Source organism: Vicia villosa, linkage group LG1 (assembly GCF_029867415.1).
Source record: "Vicia villosa cultivar HV-30 ecotype Madison, WI linkage group LG1, Vvil1.0, whole genome shotgun sequence".
NCBI lineage: Eukaryota > Viridiplantae > Streptophyta > Magnoliopsida > Fabales > Fabaceae > Vicia > Vicia villosa.
The window spans coordinates 27919910-27939069 of record NC_081180.1 but is presented as its reverse complement, the minus strand read 5'-3'; the positions used below and the strand labels follow the sequence as shown (position 1 = coordinate 27939069).

The window sequence follows — 19160 nt, the reverse complement described above, 5'->3', positions numbered from 1 at the left end:
ATACATGCATGGGGCAGTGTCTATAGAATAGAAAGCAAAACTCTGGGGCAATGGAATTCTATTCCTATGGAACCCTACCTCAGATGGGTCCGTACTCATGCCCAGAAACTCCTTATGCCATATCCTGCTGTTCTACCTGTGACTATTGAACCAGAGGTCGAAGGATATGAACCTCAAGTTATTCTACACCCGGACATGCCAACTGACCTAGAAGAGTTGCAAAAATCTTGGGTTCAACTCAAAGAGGAAAGAGACACCTTCAAAGCATACTGTCAAGACTATGAGAGAAGGATATTGGAGCTCACCGGACAGCTTCAAGAAGAACAGCAGATCAACACATTCCCGGGGGCAAAGAGAAAGCGTCCACAGGAGACCTGAAGGATCATTTATTTTATTTCTGTCTTGTAAGCCCAAATGAGGCAAAGAAAAAAGAAGCAAAAAAAAAAAAGAAATAAATTGATTAACTAACGTTTGTTTCTTCTTTAACAAATCTAAACTCTAAGATCCTTGAAACATTGCACACACATTTCACTTCATGCATTGCATATACATTTCATACATTGCATTCATATACATTGCATATACATTTCATACATTGCATACACATGGCATCCAGTCATACACATTGCATAACAGGTTCACATGACGGATTTCTCATCTTCTCGCTGTTTATTTCAGTCAGAAGAGATGGAATCCGAAATGAGCATCAAGAATCTCGAAGCACAGAATGCCCAAGTTCAAGTGGCAATTCTGGAACTGGCAAAGGGGCAGCAAGAACTGAAAGCCCTGATAATCAAGAAGAAAAAGAAGCCTAAAGGATCTGTAGGCGTGAGTCACCTGAAAAGGAAGATCAAAATCCCAGTCAAAAAGTTCAAAAAGCCACCGATTCTTGAAACAGTCGGTGATGGTGAACCAGAAGACAATCAAAGCAACCAGGGTTCTGCTAAACCCTCTCTCTCTTCAAATGAAGAAAATGATCATTCTGGGGACGAACCGGATAATGAAAAATACCAACAGCTGGAAGACCGTATGAAAGCTATGGAGATACAAAAAATACCTGGCTTAGATTTCAATGATCTGGGGCTCATCTCGGATGTTGTTATCCCTCCAAAATTCAAAGTTCCTGTCTTTGCAAAATATGATGGAGTTTCTTGCCCGAAACTACATCTGAGATCCTATGTGAGGAAGATACAACCTCATACAACGGATAACAAATTGTGGATTCACTTCTTCCAAGAAAGTCTGTCGGGTACACAACTCGAGTGGTACTACCAGCTGGAAAATACCAAGGTTCATACTTGGGAAGAATTAGCTGCTGCTTTTTACAAACAGTACCAATACAATGCTGATCTTGCGCCAACCCGTACTCAACTAAGGGGCATGTCTATGGGACCAAAAGAAAGTTTCAAAGGATATGCACAAAAGTGGAGAGATATGGCTGGAAGGGTTCAACCGCCCTTATCTGATCGCGAACTAGTTGACATGTTCATGGGCACTTTAACTGGCCCTTTCTATAGCCATTTGCTGGGAAGCTCATCATCAGGTTTCACTGACCTGATACTGACCGGAGAACGTGTCGAAAGTGGCATTCAAAATGGAAAAATTCAAATAGGTTCCTCCTCTGGTACTACAAAAAGGCCCATCAGCGGGAGAAATGAGGTCAATGCAACACAAATTCAGAAAAGTCGCAAAAGTGAGCAGCATCAATCTGTTGGGGCAGTTCTGATCTCCGCATCTGCACCTCAAAAAAATCAACAGCCAAAATATACGCATCGACCAGATGCACCAAGAAGAAATTTCACCAGAATCAACATGCCAATTTCTCAGGCATTGCAGCACTTGCTAAAAGCAGATCTGATCACCTTAAGAGGTCCTCCAAGGAATGTCAACACTTCCTCTCCGAATTATCGCCCTGATGCGACATGTGCCTATCACTCAAACTGTCCAGGACATGACGCAGATCACTGCTGGGCCCTAAAAAATAAAATACAAGATATGATAGATGCTGGTGAAATTGAGTTCGATCCTCCAGAAACTCCAAATGTCATCACTGCACCTATGCCAAAGCATGACAAAACTGTTAACGCTATCCTGGACACTGTTTACATCTATGATGTGAACGAATTATCAACTCCACTCTGCAAAGTCAAAGGAAAGCTAATCCGAGCTGGTTACTTCCCAGGATGTGACCCCGACTGCTTTTACTGCTCCTGCCTGCCCAATGGTTGTGAAAATCTGAGGATGGGAATTCAAAAATGGATGGATCGCCGTATCATTATGTTTGAGAGGCTCCCTTCTATGGACGTGCTGTGCGAAGTCTTTACAAACGGGATGAGAATAGAGGATGCCTCAGTGATCTCCAGCTTACCCTTCAAAATCTCTGCCAAAGCTCCATTCAAAATTTCTGCTACACTCAAAGTGGCATCAGTAGTCATTGCTAGTCCAACTCCATTTCCATACTCCTCAGACAAAGCTGTCCCATGGGGATATGACACTAATGTTTACATTCATGGAGTTAAGCAGGGTACCTCGACTGAAGAGACCGCAAAGTTAACTACTCCAACTGTGGGTAATATTGTGGGTACCAGCAAGATCACGAGAAGTGGAAGAATCTTTTCACCGGAAATTTCTCCAAATGTTGCTGCTGGTCCATTCCGAGTCCCAGTTCCTAATCAAGATAACAGCGCTCGAGGCAAAGAGCCACAAGTTGAACAAGTTCAAACCCCGGTGGAGATCACTGCTGAGGATCCATCAAAACAAGAAATGGAGGAAATATTGAAAATCATCTGCAAGAGTGATTACAATATTGTTGAGCAACTGGGGCACACTGCTTCAAAAATCTCAATGCTATCTCTGCTAAAATATTCAGAAGCTCATGCCAAAGCCCTGATGAAGTTCCTAAAAGCTGCGCACGTGCCTCAAGAGATCTCAGTCGACCAATTTGAGAATTGTGTTGCCAATCTAACCGTGAGCAATGGTCTCGGTTTCTCTGATATGGATCTAACCCCTGCTGGGAAAAATCACAACAAAGCCTTACATATCTCCATTGAATGTAATGGCACCACTCTATCTCATGTGCTAGTAGATAACGGTTCTTCCCTGAACGTGTTACCGAAAACAGTACTAGAAAAGCTTGACTTCGAAGGAATTGTGTTACAACCAAGCGATGTTGTGGTAAGAGCCTTTGACGGGTCAACCAGAACGGTATACGGAAAAGTGAATCTCCCAATCAGAGTGGGTTCTCAAATCTTTGATTCTATCTTTTACGTAATGGAAATTCACCCAGCCTACTCCTGTTTACTTGGACGCCCTTGGATACATGGGGCAAACGCTGTAACTTCTACCCTGCATCAGAAGTTAAAATATCCAGTAAAAGGAAAGATTGTCACAGTCTATGGCGAAGAGGAATATGTGGTTAGTCACCTAAGCAATTCCAAATATGTTGAGTTGGAGGACGAATTCATCGAAACTCCATGCCAATCATTTGAGGTGGTCTCTCCAGATGTCTCTACCACCAAGCATATTCCTGCTACTCCAACTACAACTATGGCTTCTCTCAAAGATGCCAAAGCCATAATTGAACAAGGTGATTGCACAGTATGGGGACAGCTTCCCGATATACCCTACAAATCTGACAAGCTAGGTCTGGGCTATGATAGTGAAAATCAAAAGAATGATCAAAGTCCTCGTTCTTGAACCATATCATTCAGCCATATCCAGATGAAATTCCACCCATTTCCATGGGAATGTGGGATGCTGTGGGAGAACCAAACGGCGGGTATAATTATCAGTATGCCGAACCTCAGAATTCTTATATTGCTATGGAGGACCTTACCCCGACTGGATGGGGGTGATGAAGTTGGAAATGATCAAATTTTCACAAGTCCCGCCACTGAGCAATATCAAAATCCACCCAAAGAAGTATGGGACACGCTAGGAGAACCCAGCGGCAAATATGACTATATGGTGAAATATTCTGCTCCTCCGAGCTCACAAATTGCCATGGAGGACATTGTCCCAACTGGATGGGATGAACATTACGATGACAATTTCGCTCTTGAAAAAGCCAGGGAAATACCAAATAACGAGGGTTGCTTTCTGTCAGCATACACTCCTCACCAAGATGCACAAGTCTCTATTCAAGACATCATCCCGACTTCATGGGACGGCCTTATCGAGCATCTCGCTCAGCCAACAGAGATATCTCAGCCTGGGCTCTCGTATCCAGCAGAGTATATCCCTTATCCCGAAGGATCACCGGCTCATTTTCCCACTAATGAAATCAATGCTGTGGAAGATGAAAAAGACAACTGCAACTGGAACAGCTGGGTACCCCCTGCTCACAACAGTGGATTGAACAACTGGAAAGCTGAGGATGTGATCTCCTTTGACCAGGAGTAAATGCCATTTCCTGTTTTCTTTGTGTATAATGTGCAAAGATAAAAATGGTTCCTGAACAATCGAACCATGAGCTTGAAAGCCGTGTGCCTTAGCACACTGGTCCTTCTATAAGGGCTTATCATATCATGATCATGTGCATTCAATAAAATCATGGGACGCTTGCATATTTAAATTTTGTGATCCTTTTTCCTTCTTTCTTCGCCTTCTAATAGCTATGTTTTTTCTTCACACATACTCACATAATTAACTTGCAGATTCACATACACTCTGGATCCAGTCAACAACGATTCTGCTATTGCCCGTCATGACTTTGAAAATCCGATCTACCAAACTGAGGACGAAAGTGAGGAAGATTGTGAAGTGCCAAGAGAACTTGCAAGGCTGCTAGAACAAGAAGACAAGGCCATACAGCCTCACGAGGAGCCAATTGAGGTCATCAACTTGGGCAGCAACGAAGAAAAGAAAGAAGTCAAAATAGGGGCTGATTTAGAACACAGCGTCAAGCAAAGACTGATTCAAATGCTGCGAGACTACGTCGAGATATTCGCCTGGTCCTATGAGGATATGCCAGGCCTTGACACGGACATCGTAGTTCATCGCCTACCAATCAAAGAAGGTAGCATTCCAGTCAAACAAAAACTACGAAGGAGTAGGCCTGATATGTCAAAAAAGATCAAAGACGAGGTTGAAAAACAGTTCAATGCCGGATTCCTAAAAGTTGTAAGTTATCCTCCTTGGATAGCTAACATCGTCCCTGTACCTAAAAAAGACGGGAAAGTCAGAATGTGCGTGGACTACAGAGATCTGAACCGGGCAAGTCCCAAAGATGATTTCCCTTTACCACACATCGATGTACTGGTTGACAATACCGCACAATGCAAGGTATTCTCCTTTATGGACGGATTCTCAGGGTACAATCAAATCAAGATGGCACCCGAAGACATGGAAAAAACAACTTTCACAACACCCTGGGGAACCTTTTGTTACAAAGTAATGCCCTTTGGTCTGAAAAACGCAGGAGCAACCTATCAACGTGCAATGGTAGCGCTATTTCATGATATGATTCATCAAGAAATAGAGGTGTATGTCGATGACATGATTGCAAAATCCAACACCGAGGAAGAACATTTGGGTCATTTACACAAGTTGTTTGACAGACTCAAGAAATACAAGTTGCGACTGAACCCAAATAAGTGTACCTTTGGAGTAAGATCCGGCAAACTCTTAGGTTTCATCGTCAGCAGCAAAGGTATTGAGGTTGATCCCGCCAAGGTTAAAGCCATTCAAGAAATGCCTATACCTCGTACCGAGAAACAAGTCAGAGGATTCTTGGGACGTCTAAATTACATCGCCCGATTTATTGCCCACATGACTACTACTTGTGTGCCGATCTTCAAACTGTTGAAGAAAGATCAAGTGGAAAGGTGGAATGACAAATGCCAGTTAGCCTTTGACAAAATCAAAGAATATCTCCAAAAACCTCCAATCTTGTTGCCACCTGTGGAAGGCAGACCTCTGATAATGTACCTAACTGTGTTAGAAGACTCAATGGGGTGTGTACTAGGACAACATGACGAATCCGGCCGAAAGGAGCACGCAATCTACTATCTTAGCAAAAAGTTTACCGATTGTGAAACAAGATACTCACTACTCGAAAAAACTTGTTGTGCCTTAGCTTGGGCAGCTCGCCGACTAAGACAGTACATGCTAAATCACACCACTTTCCTAATCTCCAAGATGGATCCCATCAAATACGTGTTCGAAAAACCTGCTCTCTCTGGAAGAATAGCGAGATGGCAAATGATCTTAACAGAATATGACATTCAATACACTTCACAAAAAGCAATCAAAGGAAGTGTGGTAGCTGATCATCTGGCTCATCAAGCAGTGGATGATTATCAAGCATTGAACTTTGACTTCCCAGACGAAGACATTATGCTAGTCAATGACTACAAACAACCAGGACCAGAAGAAGGACCCGGGCCAGGATCCCGGTGGACTATGGTTTTTGACGGAGCTTCTAATGCACTTGGCAATGGCATCGGAGCTGTGATCATTTCCCCCGCAGGAAGTTACACACCGTTCACTGCCAGGTTATGCTTCAATTGCACTAACAATATAGCCGAATACGAAGCATGTATTCTGGGTCTTAAAGCTGCAATCGATCTAAGAATCAAATTCCTGGAAGTCTACGGAGACTCGGCCTTGGTAATCTACCAAGTCAAAGGGGAATGGGACACGAAGCACCCAAATCTAATTCCTTACAAAGAATATGTGCTGAGTTTGATTCTTTACTTCGAAGAAATCACTTTCGAACACATCCCACGCGAGGAAAATCAACTAGCTGATGCTTTAGCTACCATGTCATCCATGTTCAAAGTCAGGTGGGACAACGAGGCGCCTATGATCACCATCTACAGGCAAGATGAACCATCCTATTGCAATGAGATCAATACCGAAGGAACCGAGGAAAAACCATGGTTCCATGAGGTAAAAAGATATCTCGAAGCTCAGGAGTACCCTGAAGGGGCATCCATTAACGACAGAAAGTTTCTAAGGAGATTTGCTGCCAAATTCTTTCTAAGCAATGGAACCCTATACAAACGCAACCATGACTCGACTTTACTTCGCTGTGTAAACAAGAAGGAAGCAGAACAGATCATGGAAGAAATACACAATGGTACCTTCGGTACTCATTCCAGTGGACATACAATGGCTAAAAAGATCCTTAGAGCAGGTTATTACTGGTCTACCATGGAAACAGACTGCCATCATCACTCCCGAACATGTCACAAATGCCAGATATACGCTGACAAAGTACATGTACCTCCAGTTCCATTAAGCGTCCTGACGGCTCCTTGGCCTTTTGCAATGTGGGGTATTGATATGATTGGAGAAATCAAACCTACTGCCTCCAACGGACATCGCTTTATCCTGGTCGCTATTGACTACTTCACAAAGTGGGTAGAAGCAGCTTCATTTGCTTCTGTCACCAAAAATGTGGTGGCCCGGTTCATCAAATACAATCTCATTTGTCGGTACGGCATCCCTGAACGGATTATCACGGACAATGGCACAAATCTAAACAACAGAATGATTACTGAACTTTGCACACAGTTCAAGATCAAACATCATAATTCTTCTCCATATCGACCAAAGATGAACGGCGCGGTGGAAGCTGCCAACAAGAACATCAAGAAAATCATACAAAAAATGACAGTAACCTACAAAGACTGGCATGAGATGTTGCCTTTTGCTCTTCATGGTTATCGCACATCTGCGCGTACTTCAACAGGGGCAACTCCATTTTCCTTAGTCTATGGTATGGAGGCAGTTCTTCCAATTGAAATTCAGATTCCTTCCCTAAGGATTATGAAAGAAGCCAATCTAGACGAAGACGATTGGATTCAAACACGGTTGGACCAGATAAACTTGATTGATGAAAAAAGGCTCGCAGCTATTTGTCATGGTCAGCTATACCAAAAGCGTATGATCAAAGCCTTCAACAAAAAAGTCAAAAGTCAAGCATACCAAACTGGTGGCTTGGTTGTCAAACGCATCATCTTACCACAAGGTGATCCCAGAGGCAAATGGACTCCCACCTACGAGGGACCATTCATAATCAAGAAAATATTTTCCGGCGGAGCCATGTTGCTTACCACCATGGATGGCGAGGATTTCCCACACCCTGTGAATGCTGACATAGTCAAAAAATACTTCTCTTAAAGAGAAAAAAAAAAAAAAGCTCGCTAAGTTGAAAACCTGAAAGGGCAACTTAGGCAAAAATGAGCGTCTCGGTGGATTGAAAACCCGAAAGGGCGGTCCAGGCAAAAATTAGAGACTAAACAAATACTATCCCGGTAGGCTGAAAACCTGAAAGGGCAGCCTAGGCAAAAGTTAGGGAATGAAGCATACAACTGTGTTCCGTTCAGCTGCCTACTCACCATCAAGATTCAACACCTCAAAGACACCGATCAGTCTAATCACTTTCTTCCAACAAGTGAGGGATGAGATGCTCGAAGACAGATTGGCAATAGCAGAGTTGAAACTTGACTGGATCATTTTCACATAGCTATTTATCTTCATAAACATTTTCCAAAACTTTCTGACAATTTCCTACTTCTAGGATTGTTGTCTCCCTGTGCTAACCAGCCTATCATGGCTCTTTTTCAAAAATCAATGCAGCTTAGGCTCAAAAATCACCATTTTCACTTTTTCTGTTTTAAATACGTAAGCGTCCCAATGATAATTTTGAATGAACATGTGCATTTGAATATGATTGATGTTTACCAGGAAAAACAGGAATAGCATTCAGGAAATGTCCCAATTATCTGGACATCATTCCATCAGAAGAAAGTTCCCAAGAGAAACGCATTTCTCAGCAAATTCCTCAAAAAGATTTTCTCTTCAAAAGAAGTCTTATCCCCCAGCAGGGTTGTTCCAGATTACTATCTTCAGAAGGTGTGATCCCCGCACCCGGACTTGGTCAGATAGTGCATCGGAGGATTATGCATCTTCCTCATTCCCATTTGAAAGGGCATCAGAACTTCCAGCTACCTTTCATTCTCAAAGAGATATTCAAAGATCCTTCAACAGAATACCAGGGTTCTCAAAGAATTTCCCCAGCCAAGGATACTCAAACAAGACAAAAGATCATCAACGATCACAATATAGTCATATCCAGATGACTGACGAAAATTTATTTTCCCAAATAGAAGCTTGACATCACATTCATACATTCATACATTCATACATTCATACATTCATACATTCATACATTCATACATCATGCACAACATAACATGCATATTTCTCCGGGAATATCTCACATTTACATGCATCATAAACATTGCATATTGCTAACTTGATTTTTCAGGTAGACGGATATCTTCAACAAAGATGTTCTCAATCACATGCAGTGTTCACCTGAATTCCATGAACAGTTCTCTCAGATATAATCAAGCCGAAGATTCATTCTGATCACTTACCAACTCAAAAACATACATTGCAGATCTAAAGTTGATACCTCAGACGGTTCCAGAACGATCTAACATTGCTGATCTAAAGTTGATACCTCAGACGGTTCCAGAACGATCTAACATTGCAGATCTAAAGCGATACCTCAGACGGTTCCAGAACGATCTAACATTGCAGATCTAAAGTTGATACCTCAGACGGTTCCAGAACGATCTAACATTGCAGATCTAAAGCGATACCTCAGACGGTTCCAGAACGATCTAGCATCAAAGATCTAAAAGCGATACCTCAGACGGTTCACAAAGATCAACTTTCAAAATCTAAAGAGGAAAAAACTTTGGGCAAGTTCCGTAACAATCATCCTCCTAGACTTAAAGCGGTAACCTTGGACGGTTCCGAAACAGTCAACACAAAGACTTTCAAATCCTTCATCAAGATATAATCAATGGATTCATTCTGATGAACAAACCCTCAACCCATTTACCAGGTGGCATCTGAAAGCCCATCTCAGGTAATGTTCCAATCTGCCAACAACATTTCGCAGACGACATTCAAATGCAACTTCCAACATCTCTTCTGATCAAGGTAAGTGCAAATTTTCAGGGCATCTAAATATTCAATCATCTTCTACCTTCAGATTTCAGACAATCTCTTCAGGTTTAAGAAGATTGAATAGGGGCAACTGTTATACCCCAAAATTTGCCCGCATCTTTTTTCAAGAAAACTCCAATCTGAAAATTAAGAGTCTCATATAATCATGGATTTTTATTTCAACAAATATCCTGACATATGAAATACTTAGTTTTTAGAATTTTTCTTAGACAGTAATTTGGCTTGCAGTTGAATTTATTCTTACGCAAACGCCAAGTACTGTTTATTACTTCACACATGCTATTTATTTATTTACAGATAAATAGTACTGACACAATTGGTACGGAGTTAAATCTTTTTGCAGGCGCAGAATCAGGAAACTCAAACTGTACTGGTAACAGTATATTAGTTATTTATTATGTCTGTGTTTTTCTAACAAGTCATGTAAATAAACTTTCATTTTTCACATAAAACATAAAACAAAAACAACAAAAAATAAAATTAACTTTGACTGTTGATTTTTCACTCTAACTGCTACCTGAACAGTCAGTTGACAGCCAAACTGCTGGCAGTACAATTCTCAGTGTTTTGTACCATCAATCAAATCAATCTTTCACAATTCAAAATTCCAAGATCTTTTGTGCTAGAAGTCCTCTGAATATCACGCGATTAGCAGAGACTCAACACTGCACAAAAATCAGGTACGCTTAACTGTCTCCTACACAAACAGTCCCTAATCAGGGTTTTTTCTTGTTTTTACAGGAGCAACAAGTTTTTGAGAGCTCAAATGGATTTCATACACATCCATATATCTCAAAGTACCATCATACAAATTTTCAAACTTCAATTCACTCAGACGCACCGTCAGCAGCTCAAACGGTCAACAGACGACCCGTTTGACCAAAAAAGTCAACAGACAGTCAAAAATGAAATTTTTTGTCAAAGTCCATATTTTGTCAAAGGATTCATCATTTGATCATTGGATGATCATAATTCATCAAGGAAAGATCAAAAATCAACAAAACCCTAAGATTCAAAATTAGGGTTTTTGCCTGAAAAGTCAACTCAACTTTGACTGATCATAACTCTCTCATCCTTCATCCAAAAAATTCAAACCAAAGCTTGTTTTGAAGGAAATTCAATTATCTTTCAAATTCCATTGATCCCATGGTCATTGGATTCACCATTTGAAAAATATGATCAAAGACATTACAGGTCATTTTCAAAGTCAACAAAAAGACACTTTTTTCAAAAGGACACACAAGGAGCTTCAAAAATCATTTTGACATGAGACCAAAGGCATTGGTTAGAGGACTCTTTGAGGTTTCCAAAAAGTGCAAGATCTCCTTCATATGACAAAAATTGAAGGATTTACACCTTGTTGAAGTTGGCTAAATTTTGGGAAAATACATGAAATCAACATTGTTCAAAATGGCATTTTTTCCAAATGGGGCCAAGTTTTCAGCATTCAAACATCATTTCCATGATATTATGGGCCTCCCACGACCAAGACTAAGCCCATACCTTTTTTTATCCATTTTTGCATGATTTTATCTTATTTTAAGATTAAAATTAAAAGGAAAATGCATGGATAATGGTTAGCTTACAAATCAAGCATGACTCACCTCAAAGAATCTTCATCTTTCTGCAGAGAATTGAAGGGCAAGGCAGGTGCATTGAAGGCAAGATGACTTGGTCAAGAATTCAAGGTTTTTAATATTAAAAAACCAAAGTTTCAACAAAGGCAACTAAGGCACATATTAGCTTCAATTGTAAGCACACATAGCTTATAAATAAGCTATCTTAGTTCAGTAACGGAGGGGGGGACAAGTTCAGAAGCAAAGCTAAGCATAACACCTTTGTAATCACTTGAAAAAATTCAAAGAAAACTCAAATTCGAATTTGTAATTTCTGCTTATTTCAATACAAACTAAGCATTCATACACCTTCCTTGAACATCACTGAAACTATCTCAATCAATTACAAGCCTTGAAGCTCACTGAATCGAGCTACACAGGTCAAAAATTGTTCAAACTAAAATCAATTCGTATCTGGCTATTCACACATGTTTAACAAGATGTAGACATACTATTGAGTTTGGTTTGAGGTGTAGATCATTTCTGGAGCTTTAATTGAGTTTTAGATGCGTATACACGAAACCACCATTTTAGGGTTCTTCATCTCAAAATTAGGGTTTTCCAAATTAGGCAAAATTACAGGTTCTGAATAGCACCATTAAGTTCGCATGAACAATACGAACTCAACCATACCATCGCGTCAAATTTATACTCACGTTTGCTTGTATTCGCTATTATTACCAGGTGTAAAAGATTGGGTTTTTTACACCACCTGCAAATGAACGGTGTAAAAACCCATCTGAAGGTTGAAGATGATGCGTGGCGCCCTCTGATTCGCTGGGAGGCGCGCGCGTGTTTTTTAAACTGACTTGGAATTCAGTGTTTTGCAGGTGTTCCACGTGCTATGGTCCCTCACCATCTGGGCCTTCTGATCCATCCATCAGCTCATCCAACGCCTCAGAACACGCATGCATATCATACTCCCTCATTTAATTTCCATACAGGATCAGTATCCTTTTTTTTCTATTTTATTTTCTATTTTATTTTAATTTCTTTGTTAAATTAATTAAAAATAGTTTTAAAAATCCAAAAAATACACAAAAAATATTTTTATACTTCTAAAATAATATACTATTTTATGAAATAAAAATATTTTATTTTTCTTCAAAACTTCAATATTTTACATAATTAATTAGTATATATTTATATATTTGCTTTTTAATTATTCTAACCAATCAAAAAATCCTAAAAAAAAATTGTTCTTTGTGTTAAATATTGTTTATATATTATAAACTAATTTTGTACATATTTTGAATCATTTTATCTTTAAGTTTTAATTATTTGTATAATTATTTGCATAATTATGTTTTAATTAACTTAAATCAATTTCAAATCAATTCCAAAAATTCCAAAAAAATTAGTTTTGTTTTAAAATTAATTGACAAATATTTTGTACATATTTTAAACTTAATTTCTAGGTTTAAATCTATTTTCATCTTTTTCTTCATTTTAATTTAATTAATCATGCATTAATTATAATTAAAATCAAACCATAAAAATCCAAAAACAGGCCTTTTATTTTCCTTGCAATTTAAATTCCTAGATAAATGTATAGGATGTCAAATTCATGTAAATAGGCTAGTTTACATTTCCTGCATAATCGATGTAATAGCGTAGATTTACTTTCCGCACTTTACATTTCCGCATTTTAATTTCCCGCACATATAAACTGCGTGTATGTCAAAGATAAAATTGAACCGTTAGATCACTAACTTCAAAGATAAATATCTGAATCCAATCACAATCACACTTGCACCTCTTAAGGTAATCCCTTCTCATTCTTTTCAAAATCAAAGTCAAAATTCTACTGTTTCGAGTACAAAATCGAACCTTGCTTTTATATCCGGTGAAAGGATAGATTTTTAAAGGAAATAGGATAAAGACCTTACAACTCAGGGTAGACCTCCTAGTTTGCTTGCTCAAATCAAAACAAACAAAATTCTCATACACTGTTGATTTTTCAAAACTTTCAAAAAAGACAATACTTTGTATACATCCAAACACGGGTTATTACAAAGTTAACGTTCTTTTCAAAACATCTTTCGAAAGATAAACAAGCATTTTGTATACATCCACACACGGATCATTACAAAATTCAAATTACAAAGGTATTTGAAACCACATATGAGCAATTTCAGAGCAATTGAAAAGTGATCGAAAAACAAGTGAGCTAAGCAAACTTAAGAGCCCATGGATAACCATGGATACAAAGGGTGCTAACACCTTCCCTTTGTATAACCTACCCCCTTACCCAGAATTTCTTAAAGGTCTTTTTTCTGTTTCTTTTATAAACCTTTCCTTAATTGGATAAAATAAAAGGTCGGTGGCGACTCTGTGAATTTTCAAAAATAAATTCCATACAGGAGCTTTAATTGAGTTTTAGATGCGTATACACGAAACCACCATTTTAGGGTTCTTCATCTCAAAATTAGGGTTTTCCAAATTAGGCAAAATTACAGGTTCTGAATAGCACCATTAAGTTCGCATGAACAATACGAACTCAACCATACCATCGCGTCAAATTTATACTCACGTTTGCTTGTATTCGCTATTATTACCAGGTGTAAAAGATTGGGTTTTTTACACCACCTGCAAATGAACGGTGTAAAAACCCATCTGAAGGTTGAAGATGATGCGTGGCGCCCTCTGATTCGCTGGGAGGCGCGCGCGTGTTTTTTAAACTGACTTGGAATTCAGTGTTTTGCAGGTGTTCCACGTGCTATGGTCCCTCACCATCTGGGCCTTCTGATCCATCCATCAGCTCATCCAACGCCTCAGAACACGCATGCATATCATACTCCCTCATTTAATTTCCATACAGGATCAGTATCCTTTTTTTTCTATTTTATTTTCTATTTTATTTTAATTTCTTTGTTAAATTAATTAAAAATAGTTTTAAAAATCCAAAAAATACACAAAAAATATTTTTATACTTCTAAAATAATATACTATTTTATGAAATAAAAATATTTTATTTTTCTTCAAAACTTCAATATTTTACATAATTAATTAGTATATATTTATATATTTGCTTTTTAATTATTCTAACCAATCAAAAAATCCTAAAAAAAAATTGTTCTTTGTGTTAAATATTGTTTATATATTATAAACTAATTTTGTACATATTTTGAATCATTTTATCTTTAAGTTTTAATTATTTGTATAATTATTTGCATAATTATGTTTTAATTAACTTAAATCAATTTCAAATCAATTCCAAAAATTCCAAAAAAATTAGTTTTGTTTTAAAATTAATTGACAAATATTTTGTACATATTTTAAACTTAATTTCTAGGTTTAAATCTATTTTCATCTTTTTCTTCATTTTAATTTAATTAATCATGCATTAATTATAATTAAAATCAAACCATAAAAATCCAAAAACAGGCCTTTTATTTTCCTTGCAATTTAAATTCCTAGATAAATGTATAGGATGTCAAATTCATGTAAATAGGCTAGTTTACATTTCCTGCATAATCGATGTAATAGCGTAGATTTACTTTCCGCACTTTACATTTCCGCATTTTAATTTCCCGCACATATAAACTGCGTGTATGTCAAAGATAAAATTGAACCGTTAGATCACTAACTTCAAAGATAAATATCTGAATCCAATCACAATCACACTTGCACCTCTTAAGGTAATCCCTTCTCATTCTTTTCAAAATCAAAGTCAAAATTCTACTGTTTCGAGTACAAAATCGAACCTTGCTTTTATATCCGGTGAAAGGATAGATTTTTAAAGGAAATAGGATAAAGACCTTACAACTCAGGGTAGACCTCCTAGTTTGCTTGCTCAAATCAAAACAAACAAAATTCTCATACACTGTTGATTTTTCAAAACTTTCAAAAAAGACAATACTTTGTATACATCCAAACACGGGTTATTACAAAGTTAACGTTCTTTTCAAAACATCTTTCGAAAGATAAACAAGCATTTTGTATACATCCACACACGGATCATTACAAAATTCAAATTACAAAGGTATTTGAAACCACATATGAGCAATTTCAGAGCAATTGAAAAGTGATCGAAAAACAAGTGAGCTAAGCAAACTTAAGAGCCCATGGATAACCATGGATACAAAGGGTGCTAACACCTTCCCTTTGTATAACCTACCCCCTTACCCAGAATTTCTTAAAGGTCTTTTTTCTGTTTCTTTTATAAACCTTTCCTTAATTGGATAAAATAAAAGGTCGGTGGCGACTCTGTGAATTTTCAAAAATGCGAAAGCATTAAGCGACAAAAAAGAGTCAGTTCACGTATCTCTACAGAACAGAGGTATGGCCCGGGATTAAAAAAATCGGAGGTCCACAACTGGGAAAAAACTGCTTCTAACAGACACCTTAATTAAACATAATGATGTCATTCAACTAAATATTTATTGTCGTAAATTCACCATTTGTTTATAATTTATTTTTAAATTTAATATGTCAATATCAAAATTAATATTCCACATTCACAAAAACTAATTACTTATTTTTTTTACAATTATATAAACGTATAAGTACTATCACTCTATTACAGTTTTTTTCTTTCATCACATCGTAGTTTTAAGTTAATTTTTTTAACTAAATAGACTTTATAAATAAATAAATAACATAAATCTCTTTTATTTTAAAATATGCAGGTTAGACCGTATGTACATGCCACTTGATATGAACTATTCACATCCTGATTGTGAGAGTATAAAATATCTAGAAATATATGAATGAATATGCGCGTTTACTCTACCCGGTCCAGCTGTAGTTTAATCCGCGCCATTGTTAATCATCTAATAGCATTAAAAAACCGCCACCATATCTTTCAACCATGTCCATTTCGATTATCCACACCCTTAAAACCCCTACCTTACTCTCGCCTTCCCTTTCTTCACCCCACACTTCCTCATTATTCCCATTACAATCATCTTTCAAACCACCCGTCTTGTCCTCTAATCCCTCACTCCTTTCCCGAAGACTCTTCCTTCCATCCGTTTCCGGCATCTGGGACGCCCTCACCGGCGGCAATAACAACACCAATGAAGCTGTTCTCGCAATTCGACGTGGAATGTCTCTCTTCAGACAGGTACACTTCTCTTTCTACACCCTTCATTTTTGCTCTTCAATTGTTCTCTTGTAACTAAATAATTGCTCAGGGTGATGTTTTAGGCTCTGTTGTGGAATTCGACAAAGCAATTCAATTGGACCCTCGTCAAAAGGCCTGTATGTTTATTCATTTTTCTTCACTCTCTTGTAACTAACTTTCAATTCAATATTGGAAATGGAATAATCTATTGATATTTTTGAATTCTGTCTCCACCAGATCTTTGGCAAAGGGGCCTTTCACTTTACTACCTTGATAGGTACTACTACTCACACTACACCTTCACATACTTGTTAATATATCTTGACTGTATCGTATTATAATTATTATTTTTTAATTTCTAATATATATGTGAACGTGTTGTATTGTACCCGTATCCGTATCTGCTATGTATTCCGAATTCTTAGAAATTAGGTGTTGTTGAGCATAATTACAATGTGCCACATCTGAATATAAGAACAAGAGTCTGAACTGGAACTTCATTTTACGTAGGTTTGAAGAAGGAGCTGAGCAGTTTCGGTTAGACGTTGCTCAGAATCCAAATGATACAGAAGAGTCCATATGGTGCTATCTGTGTGAAGCTCAACTATATGGAGTGGATGAAGCAAAGAAGCGGTATCTTGAGGCATGTCAATGATTCTGATATGCACGAAAAATAAACATGAAAATATCCAATTGATTGTTCACTTTCTGAATAAATTTAGGTTGGTGTAGACCCAAGGCCAGTCATGAGGGAAACATATAACATGTTTAAAGATGGTGGAGATCCTGAAAAGGTGTGCTCAACAATTTCTTTGAAGATTTCTTTGTCAAAAAACAGCTTTTGACAATTTTAATATAGCTATTTCTGGTAGATTCATTTCCTTATGCCTTTGTGAAATGCAATTTGACACAATGAAATGATTTATCTGTGTAGCTTGTAGCTGCATTCTCTAATAGCAGAGAAAGTGATTATTTTTATGCTTCACTATATGCCGGGCTATTTTACGAATCTCAGGTATTCTTACTAATTTCAAGAAGGCTTGTGTTTTTTATGTGTTTTGTTCAGTTTTAAAAGGACTTGTGAATGCTTGTTAATGAATTTCCATGTGTAGAATGAAAGTGATGCTGCAAAAGTTCATATAGTAGCTGCTTGCAAGTCTTCTTATGGACAAAGGTTTGGTTTTGAATATGTATACATTTCTTAGCTTTACAAAAGAAAATGAGAATTGGAAATATGAAAGATGCACATGAATTCTTTAATGCAGGTCTGATGACTATATGGTTTCTCTTGCCAAGGTTCACTGTCTTTGTCGAAATTGGATCTTCAGCTGATGTTTTTTTAAGTCTCTCCATGTAAAAAGATGAATATGATTTATAAATGTAAAGTTCGAAATTATTCTGATACTCTTATATTGGAGTAGAAACTACAATGTGGCTTTGTGGCTTGTAATGGGATTTAAGTGATTTCACTTTGGCCTCTTGTTTTTACTCAAATGTTAATCTGATTATTACTGCTATTTCTGAAGAAGCAAAAGTGATTCGCAGTTGTAACCAAAAAAGAAAGTGATTCTTAGATAGTTAAGTATTGAAAATGTGAATAGAACACACATAAGTATTTTAATTATATATGTTTAGGTTGAAGAAATATGAAGAAGAACATTGATAGGAGTATCCTCCTGTTTATGAAACATTATGTGCATGGTTGGATTAGTTTCTACAAGCTCCAAAAGCACTTCTAGCCCAATTTAACTTGAAAATTGTTTTTTTTTCTTGTTTGAATACTTTTTCAAAATTAATTCTTCTCCTCCAAAATCAATTATAGTAGAAGCTATAATTCCTAACTTTTGAGTTTAGTAGAATCAATTTTACATTTATTATATATTATTTAAGATGAGGGATATTCTTACTCCAAGATTAATGGTCAAGATGTGGGGTATGTCTTGATAACTTAGCACGTGTTTGGTTTTGCGGTGAAAAAAATTGATTTTGAGTGAATTGATTATGTAAAATTGAGTCTTGATAAAAGTGAGTTAAAGGTAAAGGGATTTATGTTTGGAGAAATTTTTGCAAAAGTGAGTTGAACAATAAATTTCAGCGTAAAAATCACGTTTGATCAAAAGCTACAAATCCTAACTTTAAGTAGAATCAATTTTAGAAAACATAATCAATTTTGTTTGAGATCAACCAAACACTTCAAAATCAATTCTAGAAGTCTAGAATTAATTCTAGATGCCTCAAATGTGAAATCAAACATAGACTTATTCTTGGAGTAAGAATATTCCTCATTATTTAATACAACTCTTTTAAATTTTCATTGTTTACCCTCTTTAATTTTTATCCATTATTTTTTTTCTTTTTTATTTGTTTTAGAATTTATTACCATTTTAGTAAGGGTCTTGCTAACCAGTGCCCTCAGGGCAATGATTAAACATTCTAAAAGAAGAAAATATTTTATAGAAAATTTAATATTTCAATTTTCGAGACAT

At 37.2% G+C, this 19160-nt stretch overlaps 1 protein-coding gene across 1 annotated transcript; it reads left to right on the top strand.

Moving 5' to 3' along the window:
• Positions 1–16297: 16297 nt before the first annotated feature.
• Positions 16298–18645, top strand: LOC131603515 (uncharacterized). The gene is made up of 8 exons (XM_058875850.1): positions 16298–16674; positions 16745–16811; positions 16912–16951; positions 17185–17317; positions 17397–17468; positions 17609–17689; positions 17787–17848; positions 17940–18645. The coding sequence occupies exons 1-8, from the start codon at positions 16420–16422 to the stop codon at positions 18004–18006; spliced, it is 777 nt and encodes a 258-aa protein (XP_058731833.1). The 5' UTR covers positions 16298–16419; the 3' UTR covers positions 18007–18645.
• The last annotated feature ends 515 nt before the right edge of the window (positions 18646–19160 follow it).